This window comes from Pipra filicauda, unplaced genomic scaffold (assembly GCF_003945595.2).
Source record: "Pipra filicauda isolate LSUMZ 115617 unplaced genomic scaffold, ASM394559v2 scaffold219_size1829416_pilon, whole genome shotgun sequence".
NCBI classification, from domain to species: Eukaryota; Metazoa; Chordata; class Aves; order Passeriformes; family Pipridae; genus Pipra; species Pipra filicauda.
Genome location: NW_024104331.1, coordinates 998002 through 1021801, shown reverse-complemented (window position 1 = coordinate 1021801; position 23800 = coordinate 998002). Strand labels below are relative to the sequence as shown.

The 23800-nt window shown below is 39.6% G+C and overlaps 1 protein-coding gene across 1 annotated transcript in view; it reads left to right on the top strand.

The window, feature by feature from the left end:
- The window catches only part of MACO1 (macoilin 1), a 29186-nt gene extending 5594 nt beyond the window's left edge, over positions 1–23592 (top strand). Inside the window, exons 2-11 of the mRNA XM_027740290.2 lie at positions 3279–3420; positions 4243–4369; positions 6557–6680; positions 8803–8981; positions 9457–9955; positions 17375–17533; positions 18685–18867; positions 19615–19735; positions 21163–21337; positions 22386–23592. Coding sequence (XP_027596091.1) covers positions 3279–3420; positions 4243–4369; positions 6557–6680; positions 8803–8981; positions 9457–9955; positions 17375–17533; positions 18685–18867; positions 19615–19735; positions 21163–21337; positions 22386–22588 — 1912 coding nt within the window. The 3' untranslated portion in view covers positions 22589–23592. The remainder of the gene's footprint in view (positions 1–3278; positions 3421–4242; positions 4370–6556; positions 6681–8802; positions 8982–9456; positions 9956–17374; positions 17534–18684; positions 18868–19614; positions 19736–21162; positions 21338–22385) is intronic.
- The last annotated feature ends 208 nt before the right edge of the window (positions 23593–23800 follow it).

Here is a 23800-nt window from a genome sequence, read left to right as displayed (position 1 = left end):
TACAGGATTAGATGCCATATGCTGGTTTGTAGGGAGAGCCCTGTCCTTAAACCTCTGTCAGGTCACCGAGGCCAGATTTTTTGACATGTGTCAGAAAATTGGATAACCCAGATTTTAGGTGTTTATCTGCAAGAATCTTTCCCTGTATTAAGAACCAACTCAGAATTATAATTGGCATCGTGGAATATATTTGAGCCTCTCTAATAAAAAGGTTACAGGGGTTAGGAAGCATTTTCAGCCTGGTGAGGGTTATCTGGGAGTGGGGGCAGGCACAGCAGTGATCAGAATTGGAGAAATGTGTGATGTGCCCAGAGAGATCAATGACTGTCAGAGGTTCCCAGGCACCAAATGGCTGGTGCTGGATTCCAAAGGAGATGGATAACAACGGGAATGCCCGTGTCTGGAAGGAATCAAGGGATTCAAGAGCAGAGATGCAGTAGAAGTGGCTGGTACAAAGCAGAGGAAGGGAGGAGGCTGTTGCTATATTTTGTTAGTTGTTTCATTCATGTGATGCTGTTTGAATGGTGCTGTCTGAGGCAGAACAGCAGCAGGGATCAGCCTGTCAAACCAGGGCCCTGTGCCTGCTTTTCTCGGGGTTTAATTCCTGCTGGACGTATTTCAGCTCTCACTAATTTAAGCCTTCACTGGCGAGGTGTCAGTTCACTTGTAAATGAAGTGCTGAGCTGCCATGCTTGCCAGGACAGCAAAGCTGGGCGTGCAGCACACCTTTAGGGATGCAGGGAGGCTGAGATTTGTGAGCCTCCCTCCTCTCCCGAGGCTCATTCCCTCTGCAGGCTGCAGAGTGCGGCAGAGGCACCGAGCTGGATGGCACCGGTGGCACCGGGGGAGCTCTGCAGTTTGGAACACCCTCTTTGGAGGCTCCTGATGCCAATATCAGTTTTTAAAGCCGGGCTGGAGCGTTGAGTCCTGACCCTGCAATGCTGTGGCTTTAGTTGGAGGGGCTGGTGTAAAAAAAAAACCCAAATAATTCATGGAATGTAGTACCTTTAAATTGATTTCTGTGAATGTCTGCATGTAGAATCAAAGAGTTCAGGACGTGTGTGGAATATATTACACAGCAGTGAATTTGTTGCTGAGGCCAACATAAGTGGATGAACTCTTTTATAAAAGGAGTAACTTTCTTGTGTCTTTGTACTCATGGAATTCTGAATTGCTCTCGAGTCCTTCAGATGACTGAGAAGTAGCCTCTTTAATATTGTTGGCAAAACCTTGTTACAAACGTTGTATTGTTCCAATTCCACTTTAAAAGGTGGTGAATGTCACCGTGGCCCCTGGATGGATATGAATTTAATATTAGAAATCACTTTAATGGCTGTATTACAGAACTCTTATTCAGCAAATGCTTTAACTTAGAGTGGCACTTAACAGTGGAGAAGCATTAGTTCTGACAGCCCTAATTTGCTTGGAAACATGTAGTCTCCTCATGGATTTCAGTGGCAGGAAAATAAACAGTGGCCATCAGTTTAACCCAGGGAAAGGTGCCTGCACAACACAACTGTTTTTCCAGCAAAACAGGCAGAATAAGGATTGCCTGGCTGGGATTCTTTTAGATATTTCCCCAAATTTTAAAGAGCTGCACATGCCCAGTTCCCCAGCGTGCTCAGTGTGAGCAGAGTGGTGACTCTGTACCCCAATGTCTGTCACCTTTAATGTCAGAGTATTCTCTGAATGCAGCTGCTTTTTATAGATTTCTGTTGAAGATCTGAACTTCAGATAAACAGAGAACAGCAGCATGTGCAGACTTTATCTACCAGGACTTGACCATTTAAGGTTTCTTTGGTGGGTTTTGGTTGGTTGGGTTTTGTTGTGGGTTCCTTCGCTGGGTTTGAAGGAGTTTTTTTAATACTTCTACTGTAGTTTCATTCTTCTCAAAGAGTAATTTTTAACTAAGTGGTTGGGAATGGTTCCATAAAAACTGAAAAAAGCAGCACCTTAACTTTTCCAAGTGTGTGTGTCATTAATTTTGTTTCCATTAAATTAAAGTGCTTCCTGTAGCCTCTTGCTTTGTTTTTTTCAGTGCCATTAAGCTGATAAGGGTCACTTTCAGGCACATGCAATTAATCTTTGATTCCCAAGAAATCCAAGTGTTCTCCCAGTCGTGGGATCTGGAACCTGACCTTGTGTGACAAGTAACATGAGTGATAATTGCACGAGGAGTTGAGTTGTTTCTGAACCTCTGCTGGTCCCCAACACTCTCCATGGAAGTTTTCTATTTTCTATCTTATCCAAAGCTCTGAACAACTTCCTAAAAAAGCCCCGTGTCCATGAACAGTGCAGAAACTTGACCCTACCTGGCACTGGGAGTGCAAACCCTTGGCAGCTTATCAGTGAACATTCCAGGGCAAAGTTCTGCTGGTTTTGTTGGCAGAAGAAGTTACTGAAAGGAAAAACTCCAAAACAAAAATATCTTTTTAAGCCCCCATTTCTGTTATAACCCAGGAGAGTGCAGTGAGGTGTTTATTGGGCAGCTGGAGTGACATGCTGGACCTCTGGGTTTTGGGGGAAAAGGGGTTTTTGCTTCTTCTTTTTTAGAAGAATGGATTGGGCTGATCCCTGGAGTGTTAGTTAGGTATGAGCTCAGAATATTTTTGAGCTCTGTAGCCATCAATGGTTCAAAATGCAGGACTAAGAATTTGGGAATGTGGCTTTGAAATAATTTTAAAAAATAGAAGTTAGACTGTCTGGTCTCAAGCCTCTCGGTTTTTCTGTTGTTATTTGTTTTTTAATGGATCCATTGACATTGATACAGACATTTTCAAATATAACACCGACAACTCACTATCAAAACAGGCTTCCTGATGGCTGTAGTTATAGGCTTAAAATATATCTCAATTTATTGGTGTTAAATGTGGAAAAGGAGTGAACATCTGCAGTCTGGTGAGGAGAGGGAACACAGAAATTTCTGAGCTCCCATTTCAGCTGATCCCATACCTGTTGGCAAGGCTTCACTTTGTGAAAATGCTCTGGAAAGCAAAAGCATCTGTTGCTGGATGTCTTGTAAGAGCAGTGAACCTTCTGTTTATTTGCTGCTTGAAGAATAAATGCAGTTAAATATTCAACTTCATTAGACCAGGCCTGATTTTAACGTCATAATAAACCCACTTATTTTATAAAATCAGTTTGGATGAAATTTCCCTTCTTTTATAATAGGTTTTATTCCTGAAGAACATGTAATTATAAAAAATTTTTAAAATGAAAGTAAGTTTTGCTATTGGAAATACTGACCTGAAATTACCTTTTCCTTTTTTTCCCCCCAGTACTTTCCTGTACCTGAAGTTCCTGGTGGTGTGGGCACTTGTGCTGTTGGCAGATTTTGTCCTGGAGTTCAGATTTGAGTATCTGTGGCCATTCTGGCTCTTCATCAGGAGTGTTTACGATTCCTTCAGATACCAGGGTTTGGTGAGTATAACACAAAGTCCCTTTGAAGGGAAATCTCCCAAGATTTCAGGGAATATTCCTTCTTATACAAGTGGCTTAATGGCACTGATGACCCACTTCACAAGATTTTCAAGTGACTGGGTGCCCTGGGCTCAGGTCTCTTCTCTCTGACTGCATATTTGATCTGTGGCAAGTGCAAGTGAAATATATATCAAATTTTCACCATAGAAAAATATATTTTAAATTACTAAGTTGGATTTGAATTAGTGAGATGTATACATCTATAACCCTATGTATATATATGTATGTATATATATATACACATAGATAGACATAAAAAATATAGCCCTCTCTCTCTTAAACCCTATATATATAGCCATATATATATATATATATAACCACATATATATATATAAGCCTAGATAGCAGGGTTTTCTTTAAAATAAAACAGAAACTTGCCAGTTTAGATATTTACTGCTTTTTCAGAGAGTAAATGGCCCTGATAGTGGGTTGGGTGGGTGGTTTCTTTTCTAGAAGGAGAATATACCTGTGATTCTACTATAGATCAACAGTGTGAGTTAAAGTGTTCAAACAAGATAAGAAGGGATAAATTTAACTGTTTGGAGACTTGTTGGAAGAGTGGATGGGCACAAATTTGTACCTGTTCTCTCTCAATTGCTCAAATTTCTACTTTCTTTGGCCAAACTGCTCCGTTTTTTTCCTTGATTATAGACAGCACCAGTGTTTCTATGTTAAAATCATTGTTTCACTGTTAATAAACTGGTTATTTTTCCTGGAATAAACCAAACCACTCTTCTTTCCCCCACCCCTCCTTTCTTTTAGGCCTTCTCAGTATTTTTTGTTTGTGTAGCATTCACATCAAATATAATCTGTCTGCTCTTCATACCAATCCAGTGGCTGTTTTTTGCTGCCAGCACCTATGTTTGGGTACAGTATGTCTGGCACACAGGTAGGTCACTGTTCTTTATTTACAACTTCCTGATTCAAAGGCATCTCACAGCTTTTAGTAAGGTGCATTTTATTTCCACATTTATTTTAATGCAGTTTTTGTTGTAGTTAAAAGTGTTCTTTTTGCTTTTTGGTTTGCACTTGATGCACATCTGGGTGCATTTTAAATAATGGGTAACTGAAGGGGTATAAACAGGAATTCCAGAGCAGTTAAATACTTTCCTGACCTCAAAATTCTCCTGCAGCAATTCAATAAATACAGAGCATAGTGTTATGTTCTTCCTACTAGTCAATTAGTGTGCTATTTAGTTATTAATATTAAAATATTAGTTGTTTTAGTGGTCATAGTTTAAATTTTTATTAGCCAAATCTTTGTGTCAGCTGGATTTAGTTTCTGAGAAAAAGGCTGGTGATACCAGTGCCTGCCCTGACAATTTGAGACATATATGGAGAATTCTTCTCTCCTCTGCTGCCCTTTTTTTCCTTAGTTGTTTGGGTTTGTTTTAATAAATGCTTGGGTTTGGATGAAGCAGTTGAACTGGGGGGAGATGGTTTAGTTTGCATGAGCACTGTTGTATGGACTACATGTATATCTTGCCCAAAATAAAAAGATTTTAGGAATAAAACTTGATTTTTTTTTTTAAATTTGTTTTTTTTAGAGGTAGCTTTTCACTACCCAAATCCTTGGGATTTGAGGCTTTTGTAGTGTTTCCTGTTAGACTTGCCCTGAGACCCCAGGAGTTTGCAGGGTAGTGTGGATCATTTCTCAGTCAGCTTTCTGACAACTTAGTCACTTCTAATAATGGCAGTGTGGGAGCTGATGGAAGGTACTGTGAACCAGTTGTTGCCCAATTTCAAATACGTGGAGAATCTGGAGTTATTTTTAGAATTGTATTAATGTGTTAAAGCGTTATCTGAAGTTGTTCAGGGTTGATGATCAGAAACCCTAAAGGGAAAAACCTCATGGGCCAGATTTAACTGTAGCTATTGAGATTGTTTAATATGCTAATTCATGACACTGTTAGGAATTATTCTTTTTAAATGCTCGTTTAAGTCGATGGGAACGTGCTCTTTTTAGGTTATGATCTTTTTAGGTGGAATCTTTAAGGTCCCTTCCAACCCAAACCATTCCATGATTCTGGGTGCACGCTGCTGAAACGTTGAGTCCCTTTAAGCTGACAATTTGTCCCACAGGTTTTTCATTTCTGATGATTTCAGGGCCTCAGATTAATGCTAGTTCAGTTTCAAATTTGAGACCTCTTTGCAAACCAACACACAGTATGTTGAACGTAATCAAGTACTTGGTTTATTTACAAGAGCCTGGAGTGACAATATTGGGAAGGAAGGGTGGGGAGGCCCTGGCACAGGTTGCCCAGAGCAGCTGTGGCTGCCCCATCCCTGGGAGTGTCCAAGGCCAGGTTGGACGGGGCTTGGAGCAACCTGGGCTGGTGGAAGGTGTCCCTGCCCAGGGCAGGGGGTGGAACTGGGTGATCTTTAACTTCCCTTCCAACCCAAACCATTCTGTGATTATTTTTGTGAAGCTCAGAACCGGTGTTGATTTGTGGAAATCTGCAGCCCCAGTGGCATTTTCCACTGGCCAAGAGCTTCAAGAGCTCAGTTTTGCTTGACTCCTCTTTTACATCCTCCCCACCAGTGCTGGAGGGACAAGTGACTCCAGTGTCCCAAGTGTTCCCTGACGGAGAGTTTGGAGTTGCAGAGTGTTCTCTGCATGACTGTATATGGAGTAACCAGTGCTGGGCTTACTCACTGTTTTCTCAGCTGATTTGCTCACTGCTGCTGCTCAGATATACCCAACTTGGAGTGAGAAAGTAGTCCAAGCTCCCCACTTCTGACTCAAAGATCATGAGCTGTACCATTACCTCATCTTGTGCAGTTTCTTCCACTTGTGTTCCTTGTGCCAACCTATTTCATTAGCTGTGCATCTGTTATTTTTCACTGAGGCCTTATAAAAGTAATAAAACAAGATAAGGAGTGAAAAGTTTACATTGGTGTAAAATAGAGATGGCCTAGATACTTTATTCTGAAGGAGAAACCTCTTAAAGTTCCCTATGTATCTGTCTGAAAATTTCCCTTGGCTTTTGGAATGTTTCAAAAACAACTTTAAAATATTTGCTGATTATAATATGTTACTAAAGTGTTTCTCTCTCGTTTCTTTTTCTCTCAATAGAGAGGGGGGTGTGCTTACCAACAGTATCACTGTGGATACTTTTTGTTTATATTGAAGCAGCCATTAGATTTAAAGATTTAAAAAATTTCCACGTAGACCTTTGTCGTCCATTTGCAGCACACTGGTAAGTGGGTCTTTTTTCTCCTTTTCTTATTAACCTTTATTTCACCAGGAAAATTAATCATCAGGGCTTTTTATTTTGGTTCAGGGTTTGGCTGTCATTAAATATTCCATGAGAAATGTATGTAAATGTGGACCCAGGGTAACCCTTCTGAGCATACAGTGTTTGTGAGCTGTAGGGAATTTGTAGCATGGATATTCCAAGCATTTCTTGAAAATTCTTGCCATCACTTTACAAAGTTTGTGTTCACATAGTGAATACATGATGATAAAAGTTACAAAAGAAATAGGTTTCCCTGATAATTTATGAAATTGTTATGGAAATCTTTTTTCTCTCTGACAAAGCACTCTTCTTTTTCCCTGAGAAAGGTTCTCATGAGTGTCTGATTTAATAATGCACCAGAAGCTGTGAATAAGCTTCATGTTGAAAATCATGACAGAAAATAAAACAGAAAAAAACCCAAACACAATTTATTACAACTCTTCTTTGAAGGTGAGAAGAGTGATTTCAGGACAAAGCCTTAACTGCAGAGTATCCATCTCTGGAAGAAATGCACTTTTATTCCACAGTTTTTGGTGTAGTATGCACTGATCTACACTTAAAATGTCTCCTGTTTTTCCTGGAATCCTTTGGTCCAGTTCCCTGTGACACTTCTCCCATAAATTAGACATCTGTCATTTTAATTTATGTTGTCTACATTGTGCAACAGATCCCTTAAACACCAATTGCATTCTGTAATAGGTTGCAAAAGCACTTTAGGAGCTGTGAGGGAAGGTCTTTCTGCTGCTGAATTGGATGCAAACATCTGAGCTTGTCATCAGAGTTTGGGAGCTGCAGCCACAGCTGGTTTTACACGACATTACAAAAGAGGCATTGGCAGAGATAATGTCAGATGCAGATGCAAATGATTCTGGCAGCTCACTTAGAAATACAATTTGCACAGGGCTGTGACTGAGAAGGTTTTAATGGTTAATAGTCATCTGGTTAATAGCCATCTGTATCTGAGTTTTCCCGTGATTTAGGACACCTTCAGTGTTTAAAACACGACTGTGCTTTGGTAAAACTCTTGTCAGACATGTATTTATTTTTATTGATTTATGTTTGCTCCTTGATGGAGCACCTCTGTTAATAGATACAGGGCATGATTTGTTAGCATTCTGTGTTGGTGCAGTTGTCACAAGCTAATAAGAACACTTAAATTCTCTGTGATGAAGCTGATATGCAAAAATACCATTCCAAAGTTCTGTCGTTCCCATCAACAAATGGAAGAGCCAGGCCTGGCTGGAAGTGAAATTCTTCATGTCTTACCTGTCAGTGAGAGAAGTGGAAGAACTAAGTTTAGGGATTAGATGGTTTTTGCCTCCAGCTTCAAGGTCAGTCTCCTAAATGAGGAATCTCCAAAGACCGTTTCTTGCCCACAGAAGATGTTTTTGCCACTGAGGCTTTGCCTCCGTGGTCCCCTTTAGCTGTGCCAGGGGTGGCTGGTCACAGCCTTGGTCCCCCCAGGAGTGTTGTAGCCCCAAAGCTCTGTGTTCCAGCAGCTTCTCCAGCTCCTGTTTCTCAGAAGGAGTCACAGGGCCTCTTGCAGAGGAGGTGTTTTGGAGAACGTTGTTTTGTCTCAGCTTCGAAGAGCGGTGGAAAAGGGATCTGCTCTTACCTTCTGTGTGTGAAAGGATGGGGCTAAGGATGTTTTCCTTTCCCTGTTCTGGATGAATGTTGTTAAAGTATCTCCCAGTTTAATGTCTTGCACATTACACAGCCCTTTAGGAACAAAACCTGGGATCTACTGCTGTATTTGCTGTTATTTCCTTAAAATATGTGTAATTCTAGTCTGGTGCTGGTCTCAGAGCTGTCTTTGCTATGCCTGGTGCAATTGCATTGTTGTAATCCTTTAATCTATGCTACAGTTAATTGCTGTCTGTAATGAACTGTCATTTTATCTTGATAAAGAGCTGCCTACATTTTTGAACTGCAGCTTTATTGTAGTACCTCAGAAACCATTTTACGTATCATTGTCTGGGAAAAGTTGTAACCCAGATGTATCCACAGCTACATCACTTATTAATTTGCTATTGTGGTTAACAGTTTGAGTAATAATTGGTTTGTTTTTTTTTTTTTTCCTCAGTATTGGCTACCCTGTTGTGACTTTGGGCTTTGGCTTTAAAAGTTACGTCAGCTACAAAATGCGTTTAAGAAAACAGAAAGAAGTGCAGAAGGAGAACGAGTTCTACATGCAGCTCCTGCAGCAAGCACTGCCCCCAGAGCAGCAGATGCTGCAAAGGCAAGAGAGGGAGGCAGAGGAAGGCAAGTTACACTTCTTACTTAATGTGGTTTTCTATTTTCTGCTCTTTAAAGAAAAGACAAACACCAAACGTGCTAAGGAAGAGCTTCTTCAGCCCATGTTGTTTTGCTGCAAGTGCAGTGAACTGAGAGCCAAAAATAAAATAACTCTGGCAGTGGTTAATATGACAGGAGAAGTGAATTATGTCCCCTCTGCTTAGTTCTTTACTAGCAACTGCATTAATCTGGTCAGGCAGTGTTCTATGAAGCATTAGTATTTATTATTAAATCCCTTGGTTACTGTTTCCTGCCTGTAACGAAGAAAAAAAAAGTCTTAAAATACCACGTGACTTCAGATTTTCTTTCCTAGATAGTCCCCAGTAATTATTGTTTTCTGCAGGAATGATTGACATGTACACAATGATTTTTCTTTCTGTGTCACAAGTATTGATTGATTTAATGAACTAAGTATTTTTTTTTTCTCACTTTGGTGTTGCAGCAGCCAAAGGATTATCCGATATGGATTCCTCAATACTTCTGCAGCACAATGGAGGCATTCCAGCCAATAAAAAAATATCTGCAACGTTGCCAGAGCTAGAATATAGAGAAAAAGGGAAAGAAAAGGACAAGGATGCGAAGAAACACAACCTTGGAATAAATAACAATATTTTGCAACCTGTAGACTCTAAAATACAAGAAATTGAATATATGGAAAACCATATCAATAGTAAAAGATTAAATAACGATCTTGTAGGAAGTACAGAAAACCTCTTAAAAGAGGACTCATGCACTGCCTCGTCCAAAAATTACAAAAATGTCAGTGGAGTTGTGAACTCCTCACCTCGCAGTCACAGTGCAACTAATGGGAGCATCCCCTCCTCATCCACTAAAAATGAGAAAAAACAGAAATGTGCCAGCAAGAGCCCGAGCACACATAAGGACTTAATGGAAAATTGTATTCCTAATAACCAGCTAAGCAAACCAGATGCACTGGTAAGGTAAGTGTGATCTGAGCATTGTGTGATGCCTGTTTTATCCTCCCTGCATTTCAGTACATGAGATTTTTAAATTTTGGGGTTTGTTTTTTTTTTTTTTGTCTTAGAAAAATGTAATTTATGATCTCACAAAACAGAATTGTTTAGTGATGGATTAAGATCTCTGGAAGCTTTTGGGTTCTGCTCCTGATTTTTTGTTTGATATGCAGCCTTGAGCAAACTGCTTCCTTTCTCCCTCAGAACAGGATGCTCACCTACCTCACAGGGGTGTTGTGGGGCACAAGAAATAGCTCTGATTTGTTGACACGAGAGAAATGTGGAAAATCATCTGTTCTTAACAATTCTTCCATGGAGTGACCTTTAACTCTCTAGAGAATTCACTGGGGGTTTGATGGTGCCTGAGCAGGTGTTTTGTCTTAGTTTTTTGTTTTGTTTTTCCTCTGAAATTGTTTTAATCTTCAGTTCACAAGTAGAGAGGCAAAGAATCAGTCACGGGGTAACTCCTTACGGTGCTGAGTTCAGGCTCTTGCTGCCTTGTTGCTTTAGGAACGGGTCACAGGGATTTAATTTAGCTCCCTGGTAAACTGCAAACATGGAAAAAGTCACATCTTTACATCTGCTCCTCTGAAGTTGAAAGAAAAGATGAATTTATGAGGTGCAGCTCAGCATTTGCAGCATATATCCTGAGACATATGGTGTTGTCATATGTTACCAGAACAGTGCTGGTAAGAAAGAGGTGGGGTGTGACTGTTCACAATGGGATGGAGAGATGTCTGGAGCAAAACTGTTGCACAATTATGCACTTTGCCACCATTTTCCACCTGGCTTATGCCTCTCATATTCCTTTCAAACACTCTTTGGCCAACAAATCTTTGGTTCCCAACCTAATTGGCAGATCTAGGTTTGTTTTCCCTGCAGGTACCTTTTGATAATTGGACTTTTGACTCTGATCTGTCCCTGAGGTTTTGTGCTTTGGAAATACAATCACTGCAGTGAAAATATTCTCCTTTGATAACCCCCCTGCCACTGATTGACATATCAGTGCCAATTAAACATCCAGGCTAATTGATACCTGATGTCTGTAGAGAAACTTGTATGCAGCAAATAAGAAACCAGCTAATCTGTGAATCAAATTCAGCCAAGATTAGTGGGATGCAGATGGCTCTGCCTTCAGCAAAGCTGCACCTAAATACCCTTGTCCAGGACTGCTGGGTTTGTGTGTTCCCATTTTTCAGTTGGGCATCTCAGTACTCTTTGTATGGCTTGTTTGCTCACTGGAGAAGAGAACAGGTCAGTTCAGTTTGCTGCAGCTCAAAATATCGTTCCTAAGCCTTGAGAAAAGAGAAGGGAAGGGCTTTACAGAATGACCTGCCAGACTAAGAATTTTGTCCCATGTAGCTGTGACAAGGAAGGAGATGTAAAACTTGTATGTTTAAAATTTAAATTACACATTGAAATCTTTATATGCTCCAACATGAGCTTAGACCAGGTGGTTACTAATTGTCCAGAGTGGGTTTTCTAATGCAGAAGTGAGTATACAATGAACTAGATGGTGTCCTTATAGAGAATTCCAGCTCCTGTAACTCACTGGGTAAGGACAGAGTACACAATTGCCTTTGTACAGCTTAGCCTTACCCTGAAAGTGAATTAAACAACTTCAGTCTTTTGTTTGTCAAGTGTTTTTATGGGATGTGTGGGTGTGATGTGGTTGTTGTGCTACAAATTCGTGTCCCTGCTTATTGTACCCTGATTTCCCTGAGCAGGCAAGCCAGGAGCACTGGGAACACCAGCATCCTGTGCTCCCAGTTTGTTACAAACAAGGATGACTGAAAAGCATTCATGAAATCTTGTTTCTGTTCAGATTGAGCACGTAGCTCCTACACCAATGGAACTATAAACTTAACTGGCAAATTGGATGGGATGGAATGCACTTAAATTTAAAAATTCATGGTTGTTTTTCTTTTAACCCTGTCAATTATCCTGTCTCTGGAGTGTGAGGCATTTGTTCATCATCTTTTCCACTTCCAGCAGTATTACTCATTCCTGTTATTAAACTTTTAGGCTGCATCAGTTCTGAACCCTGAAAAGGGCTGAGTGAAGTCCTGCATTTGTGTCCAGACTTTCAGATCAGATCTGCTCAGCTTCCAAATAAAGATGCTTTTTATAACCTCATGTCCAGCAGACTCGCAGCAGGATGTCAAAACCAAGCTGCTTTCCTTTTGTGTTCACAAATGATTTCCCTGAGCTGACTAACCAGTATTAAATGTAAAATATGCCTTATGGCTGCTGGGCAATTGGGAATAACAGGGCTGCAGACAGTAAAAAATGGGACTACTGAGAACAAGAGTCTTGCAGGGTTGTTAACTTTTAAATACTTGATGTGACATTTATATATGAAAGGGTGCTGCTAATTAAGTTTTATATATATTTATATATACAATATTACTCTTACTTGAAGCTGAGTTTTTATTTTTGTTCTGTTTGGTAGATGGTTGGTGCCTGAGTGTTTTGTTTTCTGGAGAGGGTATTTCAGAGAATATTATGTTGTGTTACTGTCATTTTGATAGGGATTCAAGAGGCTCTGTCCCTGCTGATCAGCCTTGGCAGTAATCTCAGGGGTTTTGCTGTTCCTACAGCTGAAATGAATATCTCCTTCTGAGGGATGCTGAAATCTGCTGTTTGTTTGTCAGGCACTTAATAATTGAATCTCTGTGATCTGAGCTGCTTGTTTCCCAGCACTGTGGTAATTGGGCCAGTGGAGGGATCCATTTGCTCTCCAGTGCATGGATGAACTTGGTATCCCTTTGCATTACTGTTGTTTGTCAGCAGGTACAAAACAAGTTCACTTTTTTTACCGTTTCACTGTAATTTCTGAGGTGAAACAGGTTTTATTCATGGTTTAGGGGCTCAGTGTATGGAACAAGCCCGAGCTGTAATTGCTGCAGAGTTTATATTTTTATGTGTTGCTTATTACACAGCAATAATCATGACCTGCCTCTGCCTTTTTACACCCTGAAAAAAACACACAAAAACCTGGCAGTGCAGCTTGGCAGAAGTGTCTGTATCCATAGAGGTCTTGCCTTTGGCACATGAGGTGATGAAACAAGCTGTCTTATGTACTAATTATTCTCAGAGATAACAATGACATCTTCTGGCAGTTGGACCAAGAAAGGTATTTGTGAAGCAAGAGCTGGTCTGCCACATCTTATTTTGCTTTCCTAAAATTTTTTCTTACCTGCAAAGACAGACTTTGAAGGTTTTAATGTAGATGTGTGGCCATTTGATGGTAATTATTGTACATTTTCATGGCATTGCTGGTGGCCAAGGCGTGATGCTGCTTCTTCCTCATCCCCCCCTGCCTGAAATGGCATTAATGTACCAGAAGGCTTCCTGCTGTCAGCTGCAGTGGGATGATGGTCAGGGTTTCCTGCAAGAGGGTGGGGGTGAAGGCAAGTGCAGAACAGAAAAGTAAAAGAACTGAGGATGTAAATTAGAAATCTGGGAGACAATCCTTCTTCCAGACCATTTTCAAAGCCACTGTCAACACAGTTGCTTGGACTGTTCCGAGGCAGAATAACCTTTTGAAATGCCAGCTGCTTAGATCAATGCTGTGCAGGAGAAAAATAAGTATCTTGGCTTTCTCTCTGTGGATTACTGTCTTTCTTGGTAATGAAAAATGCTCTGAGGAGCTGCAAGTACCAGCGTGTTGGTTACAGCAGAAGCTCAGTGCTGCAGGATCACACTGGCCACTTCAAAGGAGCAGGTTCACTGCAGGGGATGCTTGTGCCAGAACAGAACAAAGGGAAAAATGGGGCTTTGGAAAAGCATCCGAGTGCCTCCTGAGTCTTTTAGAATTTTAATTTTGCTATGAATTGTGTTTAATTCCTGTACCTTCGCCAGGTGATTGTGGGATGGAGTTAACTGGATGAGTAAACTGAGCAACAGGGGTGTGTTATTCTCCAGACATCAATACTTAGGAGCATTAAGCTGAATTGAGTTGTCTTTAAGTTGATCCATCAATCTTCCCTGAAGCATTTGGAAAAATACTCAGCCTCTGAGGTGATTCCTGATTAATTCTCTTCATCAGTGAGATTAGGAATGGTATGAGGTAGTGCTGAGAGAAAAAAAAATGGATAAATCTGCATTTAGAGGAATGACAAACTGAAAGAATGGACCTTGGTTGTATAAACAGCACAACATCATGATTTGCAACCAAACCCTCATTTTAAAAACAGTTCTGTGTCAGAATGACTTGTAATGTGTGCAGCAATAGAGAGAAGCATCTTCTAGAACTCAGGTTTTCTTTACTCCCCCCTCCTTTGTAAATAACTTTTCCCAATAAGCCTGGAAATAAGAGGCTTAAGCAGAAAATGAAATCATAGTAAGAATAACAGCAATTTGAAAAATGCTGGTTTATGGGGTCATTTATCATTGTAACAGCAGTACAGACTATTCCAGAGGGGAGGAGAGAAAACTCCATGCACTGGTCTGTGCTGGCAGCAGTGAAACTTTCTTTTATGGCACTGTATTGGTTTACCTTGATGATGTGCTTTTATTTTAGAAAGAGTGTTTTTAATGTCCTAGTATGAGAAATGGCCTCTCCTAATGGTGGGTGGCCTGACAGACAATGAAAGTAGTCCATGTGGTTTTGAGGGGAAACTAAATTCATGTCTTTTTTAATGAAGTTGTGTCTCTATCTAATTGTGGCAGGGCTGGGAGAGAAACCATGTAGGAAACATTTGGTCCCTGCATTATGATGGATTGTTATCTTCCTCACTCATTTTAGGTAGTGAGGAGCATTCATTTGCTCTATAATTTGCAGAAAACGTCTGCTCTGGTATTTAAAGCTGTAGCAAAACCTACAGCATAACGAAAAGAAGTAATTAAAACCTGCTAAAATCTTTCTTTAAAGCTTCCTTCTAAGCAAGGCTATCGATAGATCAATTTTCAGTGGGTTTGTCTGGCATTGACTTGAAAAAGATTCGTTTTCTCTGTATTAATTAATTCTCTTCTGCCCCTTTTGAGTGATGTCTCCTGAATGTGCAGCCCCTCCCCGAGCCTGAGCCTCACAAATTTAATATCCACAGCTCTGGTTGGCCACTGCTGCCTGTGCTGAGTGAGAAGTAAAGCTGTGGCTTCGTGGCCTCATCCGTTTCCCCCTGGTTTGGAAAGTTGGCATCCTGTGTGCTCACACTTGAATGTGCTCCCTGGATCCTGCAGGTTTCTTCCAGCACAGCCTGGAGCAGCCCCATGAGCACTCAGGTGCAGGAATGCCACCAACCAGATGGCTTCAGAAACTTGAGCTAATGTCAATACTCTGTTGCCAAAAATACAAATTCAGCTTGTCCTGTGCCAGCACCTCTGATTTATTCAGGCTTTATCTGATCAGGGCTTCTTTTCCTGGAATACTAAATACCCAAAATAAATCCTGGTATATCTTATTTGAGCGAGTTTGACATAGTCTGAGCCGTAGGGAAAAGGCTGTTTACAGCTGTCTTATTTTCAGTTATCACTTTATTGTAGACATGTATATTGAAATTATGTACAGGTACTTGTCAGTGTAAAGTGGGATTTATGTCCTTTCCTTTGCATTGTCCTACCAAACATTTTTTTTCACCTGTTTATGAAAACCTGTATTGAAACCAATCAGCTGTTGGCACACAACAGGCTCTGAGTGGTTCTTACATCTTCTTTAATTACTACTTTCTTTAATTAAAAAGCTTGCTCTTTCTAAAACACTGAGCTACTGCTTACTGGAAGATGAACTCTCATAGCTTTGCCCAGCCACTGTCCAGTCTCACACCCTGAACAGGGTGACAACACACACCTAATAACACCTACAGCATCTGCTGGTGGGGTTCCATTTCTGGGTTGTGTGGCTGCAGGAATATTTGGTTGGGTTTGCAAATTCTTTTCTTTCAACAACACAGTACGAGGTGTTGGAGTTATTTTTGAACTCGCATTTGAAATGTGTATTTGCTGTGTACTGTTACTATTTGCCTACAAGTATAAGTTGATTTTTATTTTTTTTTTTCTTTTTAAGGGTACATTTGACCATGGTTTGTACTACACTAAAAGGAGTTGGTCTTATCAGGAGGGCAGTTCAAGAGTAACTAAAAAGCCAGCTCAGTGCAGCAAGTGGGATCTGAGCATTTGAGTTATCCGAGTGTGTTATAGCCCAGCCACGCTCCTTTACAGGCTGTTCCTTGCTGTTAATTTACCTCTTTGGTGCAGTTTTAGCCTATTACAGACATACTTTTATGAATTTCCATAACTTTGATGATTCCACACTTAACCTCTTGATTCGTTGGCACAGGATGTTCTCGTGCCTCGTGCTGTTCCATCTCTCAGTAGCCTTTTAGGCTGAGATTTTCCTGCGGTGAAGCCCAAAAGTGTTTCATGAGGAAGGCAAAAAGCTATAACCATTTATCTGTACTGCTGAGTGTCAATAAGGCCAGTTCTTTTTTGGCTTTTGTGAATATTCTCCTCAAGTGTTAATGTTCAACTGCCACTAATTCTGTGGAGTCCTAGGAAATAAAACCACCTCTGTCCTCTTTATGAACATTTAAAAACTTTCAAATCAATAACTGACGGAGCAAATGAGGGTTGTGTGAGAATGGCTGAGGTGTATTTGCTTTAAATAAGTACATAACACAGTTTAAAAAAAGGTTGATTAGTCACCTGTGATGTGTTTTTCTTCTAAAAATCAATAACCTTATTTTGAAAATGTGGGAGGAAATTAAAGTGAGCCGAGTGCCTCTGTTCTGAATCGTGTGTTTTATTTAACCAGTTTTTGTTGGAAATACTTTAATTAATAAGATTACACGAATCTTCAAGAACTTTCTAAAGCTACAATTCAAGTGGATAGCAGATGGTCTCTGTTCAGGAGCAATTAAAACTAAATTTACTGACTCCTGAACTGTGGATGACTTACCACGTTCTCATTATTCAACATTCACATCATGTGCTACAAGAAAATACCAACATGTTTAGGTGAGAATTCAGCAGTATGGCCCAGAGCTCAGCTCTAGCTAACAAATTAAACTCCGAATTTGTGGAGAAAAGGAAAATTTGTCCATAAGTGGATCTGTCCTCGATTAGATCTTCTCAGACCCAAGAGAAAATATAATTCCATAGGATTTGTTTTACAACTTCACAGTGCCCGGAGGAAACCAAATTGCTGTGGGAGGTTATGAGGTGTGTGCATACATGGAGCTATATATACGTGTAGTTATATAAAATGTGATTTTATGGGAAGGATGCACATCATTTCTGAGAGCTGATTGTTTGAAGTCTGGAGGTTTGAGGGGGGGGCTGGCAGATGGTGTGAAGTTTTTACGTAACGCGCTGGGCGAGCGGAAATAAAGTCGAAATTGTCTTTTTTTTTTTTTTTTTTTTAAAAGCCTCGTCTTTCTTTCTTAGGTTGGAACAAGACATCAAGAAGCTAAAGGCTGACCTGCAGGCCAGCAGGCAGGTGGAGCAGGAGCTGCGCAGTCAGATCAGTTCCCTGACCAACACAGAGCGGGGGATCCGCTCGGAAATGGGGCAGCTCCGGCAGGAGAACGAGCTGCTGCAGAACAAGTACGTGGGGCACGGCTGGGGGAGGAGCTGGGGGGACAGAAATCATTAATTACAGGAATAATAGTCATAATGATAATAATAACAACAACAAGAACGAGCTGCTGCAGAACAAGTACGTGGGCCATGGCTGGGGGAGGAGCTGGGGGAAGAGAAATCATTAATTACAGTAATAATAATCATAATAATAACAACAACCAGAATAATGACCCAGGTGTGAAAAAGGGGAAGAAATTATAATAGTCATTATACTTATTATTATCATCATCGTTATTATCCTCATAGCCACTGTAACTAGAAATAAATATTTATAAATATTAAGAAAACAAATAAAATTTATAAACAAATAATTAATAAATATTAAATATAAATATTAATTAAACATAAATAAATATTTTAATAAATATGTAATAATAAATATTAATAAAATAAATGCTAATGTTATTAATATTAATAATCAGAATATATTAATTTATATAATTTAATAGAATACAGTAATTTATATAATTTATTATAATAATATAATTTAATATTTATATATTAAATTTATATCTAATTTATTATATTCATATAATAAATCTAAATATAATTTATTATATTTGTATAATAAATTTATATATAATTTATTATATTTGTATAATAAATTTATATAATTTATTATATTTGTATAATAAATTTATATAATTTATTATATTTGTATAATAAATTTATATAAAATTTTTTATATTTAATATTTATGTCATCTTCATTACATCTATTTATATATTAGATATTGTATGTCCATCATATATTCATTAAATATTTGAATATTTCTATTTGTTTCTTTAATATTTATATTTAATTATTTGGCTATTATCGTTATTTATATTGTTTATATTTAATGTTTATATTTAACAAGTATATATTCTATATGTTTATATAATAGAATGTATAGTTATTCTATATTGTCAATATTTATATTTGTATATTCAATATTTATATTTGTGTGTTTAATGTTTATATTTAGTTACTGTTTAGCTGTTATTGTTATTATTATTTGCCAAATTCCAGGCAAATCTTGCCTGCAAATCCACCAAGGCTCGTTTGGGACCCTTGACCAATTCATTTGCAGTGAATAAACTCCCCCGTTGAATCCCCTCGCTGTTCCCTTCCAGATTGCACAACGCTGTACAAATGAAACAAAAAGACAAACAAATGATCAGCCAGTTGGAGAAGAAACTAAAGGCAGAGCAGGAGGCACGAACCTTTGTAGAAAAGCAATTAATGGAAGAGAAGAAAAGGAAGAAGTTGGAAGAAGCAACTGCTGCACGAGCTGTGGCCTTTGCTGCTGCCACGAGGTGCTTTGTGCTTTGGGGAGGCCTTTTTCACTCCTGTGGACAGAAAGGAGTAGTTTATTTGATTCTTTTCTTGAAAAAAAAAAAAAGGCTTTATTTGTGTTAAGGCAGAGGGAGGACTGGGAAATCTCTGAGCCTCAGTGCCTACATATATTACATTTGCCCATGTAATATGAATTACACGGGTGAAAAAGCTCTAAAGAGCATATTTAGAACACAATGCTCTGAATTATCTGCTGTACCTTGGCTGTGCTGGCAGAGATTGTACCTGCTTGGGTCAGTCTGCTTGGGAAAAAGGAACATCTCCTTCCACGTGGGGACTGTGAATCGAGGATTTGGGCAATGGCATTGGCCAAAATACCAAGTTTAGATCCCACACTGTGGAATGTTCCTGCTCTGGCCAGTGGCTGCCAGTGCTTAGCACTGGGATTTACAGCAGTCACACAGCTGTAGAGATGGGAGCACAGCACAAGTGTGGGTGACTTTAATCTGCAGTGCTCCAAATGTCTAAAAAGAATTATTTCTGCTTTTCTCTTCTCCATATTTCATAAATATCCTAAATTTCCTGATACTTGGTATGTAACTCTCCCCATTGTTGCCATGAGGGGAAACCATTTTGCTGCAAAGGAGAAAGTCAGCTTCCTCTTTTTATCCTTCAAGTTTTACATTAATTTTCATGGTATAAACAGCTGAGGGATGACAACCTTGTTCTTATTTCATCTTCCCCTCTTTTCATGTGTTTTTCTGCAGGGGAGAGTGCACTGAAACTCTACGGAATCGTATCCGGGAGCTGGAGACAGAGTGCAAGAAGTTAACAATTGACATAAAGCTGAAAGAAGATCAGATACGAGAGCTAGAAATGAAAGTTCAGGTAATGACAAAGCGCCAGGGGCTTAGATCAGCATCACAAGGAGAGCTCTCAGCCCTCCAAAATCCAAGGATCTACATAAGTGGCAATCACCACCTTCAGTAACTGTGCTGTTCAGATGTTTGTCTTGCACCAGGGTTTATCAGACAGTGGGGATGAGGAAGGTTAATTGTCTCAGCTCCACACCATTCAGTTGGTTAAATTACAGTTTTCCTCCCCAAAGCCACTGGTCTGTGTAGACTGAGGATATAATCCCCTCAACAGCATTTTTTTTACCTGATGCAAGGAGCTCGCTGCCAGTCTCTGTCATTATATATTCACAAATTTATTTATACAAATCTGTTTGATTCACGTGATTTATATAATTCACCATTTTATTTATACATCATTATATAATTCACAAAGGTTGCTTACTCAATCTGAAGCACTGGCCAGGCTTTTTTTTGCTGGGGGGGAAAGTGCTTCAATATTGAAAATACTTGGTGGCAGACGTGTAGCAGAGACAGTGTCTGGCATGTTAAGAGTGCAAGAGCTCAAATGTGTGAGTTGGAGTTGACCTTATTCCTTTCAAATGCCTGTTCCTAAAGATGTCCTCGGACTGTCAACTGACAACTTGCATGAATATGTATTTTTAATGTCTCTTCAGAATCCACCTGGTGTTATCGTGAACTTGTTTCCAAACAACATATGCAGCCTTGTTGTTCCTGTGTTTACCAAACCCTTGAAAACAAGGGTGGTTTATCCGTGGAGAGGACGAGCATGGCTTTCAAACAATTAAAACCAGCTATAATTAAGCTTTTAAATCTTATTAGCGCCCTCAAACTGTTAGAGAAGCCTTTTGTTGCAGGCATTAATATTTTCCCCTTTGCATTACTGTTTCCTCATTTAAAAGTATAGAACATTTCTGTGTATAGTAGAGTCACCATCCCTGGAAGTGTTCAAAAACCACGTGGACGTGGCACTTGGGGACATGGTGAACGTGGTGGTGCTGGGTTGACAGCTGAACTGGATGTTATTAAATGTCTTTTCCAGCCTTTCTGAGGCTGTGATTCCAGCCATTTTGCTTGTGGGAAGCGTTTCCACATCCCACATCCCTTGGCTGAGAGGGCTGTGTGGCAGGCTCAGCTGGCACTTGGAAGTGATTTTTTTTGGGTTTTGGGTGGAGGGTCTTCCTGTGACTGATGGAGGGCTGAGGAACAGAGTAACTGGTGCTCACTGCACTGTAATTATGCCTCGTTCATTATGGCTTTAATCACTTGTTTGATGGCCACGTGTAATTACTGGAGGTAATATTACAGTGTCCTTAATTAACCAGCATTTTAATTTTACACTGTTAATACCAAGCCCACTGTGGGGAAGGCAGAAGGCTTCTCAGCCTATCCCATGTGTAAAGGGAGCGAGGATAACATTTGTCCTGATTATTCCTGCAGGAGCTGAGGAAGTACAAGGAAAACGAGAAGGATACGGAGGTGTTAATGTCAGCACTGTCAGCCATGCAGGATAAAACACAGCACTTAGAGAACAGCCTGAGTGCAGAGACCAGGATCAAGCTGGATCTGTTCTCTGCATTAGGAGATGCAAAAAGGCAGCTTGAGATTGCCCAAGGTAACGATGGAGGGTTAAATCCAACACGAGAGCAGAGAAAAATCATGGAAGTGTTTCGGGGTGGGTGGGATGTGGCCCCCACTGAGCATTTCAGCTTCCACAGCTTTGTGGGGGTGAGCCCAAGCCACCTGACCTCCTTCCCCTCAGCTATCAAACTGACAACAAATGTAAAGATGGGTGTTTTGAGTTAATTTATGATTGTTTTCTACATTTTTATAAACCATTACGTAAAGCTGGAGGTCTCTTAAAGAGCTAGAAGAGCTCTCTCTTTTAAGAGCTAAAATAATAGTTGCCATCTATTAAGTTGTTGTCTTTGAATCCTAATAATAATATTTTATGACTGGTGAAGTACATAAAACCTAAATTGGAGGGGGGAATAACCTGTTTTAAACGTGGTGATGCCACCAGGGGGAGCAGGAAACCAGCATAAAACCCTGCCCAGCCCGGCCTTGGTGCAGCTGGGCAAACCTTGGAGCAAAATTAAATAACCTTTTGATTTAACACCCGTTTAATTTCCCTGTAGAAGTTTTGTTTGACTGCAGGGAAATTTGATTAGAGTGAGAAATTGTTTTGTTTCATTTCAGTGCTGTTATTCTTTGCCTGGTTTCATAAATTGCTGCAGTGATGTTGTGAGCGTGCACGAAAGGGGGGTTAGAAAAGTGATGGGAATCGGACAGTTTTGAAAATAAATAACACGTTCAATAAGCAAATACTTGTGCTTTTGTGAGGATTTTGGAAAAATGTGAATGGAAAAGTGCAGAAAATTGCTGAGGCATGGAAATAATCTTTGGATACGGTGCAGCTGTGAATCCAAACAATGCGGGATTATAATGGCAGAGCCGTGTTTAGTTATGTCGTGGGGTAATTAGGGATAATTAAACACAGCTCCTCAGCACAACCAGGAGTTACACAGGTTGTGCTGTGACTGATGCCATGGTAAAGAACTTCACCAGCTCAACCACTGAACACTTTTGGGGTGTTGTGTGTGTGTGTGGGGGGGGGGTGAAGAACGCCGCTGGTTCTAAGTGATGTTATTTGCTGCTTTCAGGGCAAATCATTCAAAAAGATCAGGAAATCAAGGACCTAAAACAGAAGATTGCAGAAGTTATGGCAGTAATGCCCAGCATAACATACACTGCAGCCACCAGCACTCTGAGTCCTGTTTCCCCACATTACTCTTCCAAATTTGTGGAGACCAGCCCTTCCGGACTCGATCCCAATGCCTCTGTTTATCAGCCCTTGAAGAAATGAATGCCAATTTTTCTTTTTTGCCCAGTAATTTTTTTTTGTCATGCTGAAGGCATCACACAGTAGTGTCTCTTGCAGTCAAGATGAAATTGTATTGTGTGAGACTGTATTTGTTGTCATTTAAAACAGGATAAAAGAACATCTGGATTGACTAGAACTGCCCATCAGTTTTTCTTGTAAATTTTTAGAAAACCTCACAGAACTTTGCAATTTATTTTCCTTGGCCAATGCATTAAAAACAATTCTTGGTTTTCAAGTAGCCAATTTTGCCTTTTTATGTACTCTTGCATGGTTTCCTCTTGAAAAAAATACAGGGCTTTGCTTGATTTTGAACCCTTTCTTCTCTTTTTTTTTTTGGTTTAATAATCAAAAATGAATTTGCAGATTCGTTCAGAAATAGTGAGGAAAAAAAAATCTTTAGTTTTTACAGCGAAAGGGTTAAATAATCTAACAAAGCTTTGATTTATAGATGTATTAAATGCAAATACGTGATGTTGCAGAAGATAATTTGATTTTACCCCCCTCAAAGGACCAAACAAATTTCAGGGGCGTTGTTTAAGGGGAAGAGTAAGAGAATAGATGATGATGTGACGGTGGTTGTTGTGTGAAATATTTATATTCCCATTGGTGTTTTTAGTCATTGAGAATTGCTAACAGTCTTGTTCACAGTGCCTTGGGAAAAGACATTTCAAGAGGAAACTTGATAGTTTAAACTATTTTTTCCCCCTTCACTGTCATGTATCTTATATATCAAGCTCATTACAGAGTCTACTGCAAATTGTACATGGTAATTTGGATGTTCATTATAAACCAAGGTTACATCTTCTGTTTATTTTGATATAAACTCAGCAGTGTTCTGTAACTTGCCTTGATTATTCTGCATCATGGAAGGCACAATATTAATCCAGAAGCGTTAACGTGAAGGTGGAGCTGTGCAATGTACTGTATACAAGAGACTGTAAAGCTGGCTAATAAAACCTGCAGTTCTGGGTTTTTTTTTTATTTTATTCAACTGTGATTTACACTTTATATCACCTTGTGTTTGACAGTTTTAAAAGGAGCTGAATGTTTTTCAGCTGTCGTGCCAAGGAGTTGTTGTTTTGGGTTTTCTGGGGTTTTTTTTTTGTTGTTGTTGTTGTTGTTTTTTTTTTTTTCCTAGTGAGTTTGAAGGAAACTCATAAATTGCACAAAGGTTTAAGTTAAAAAAATGTATAT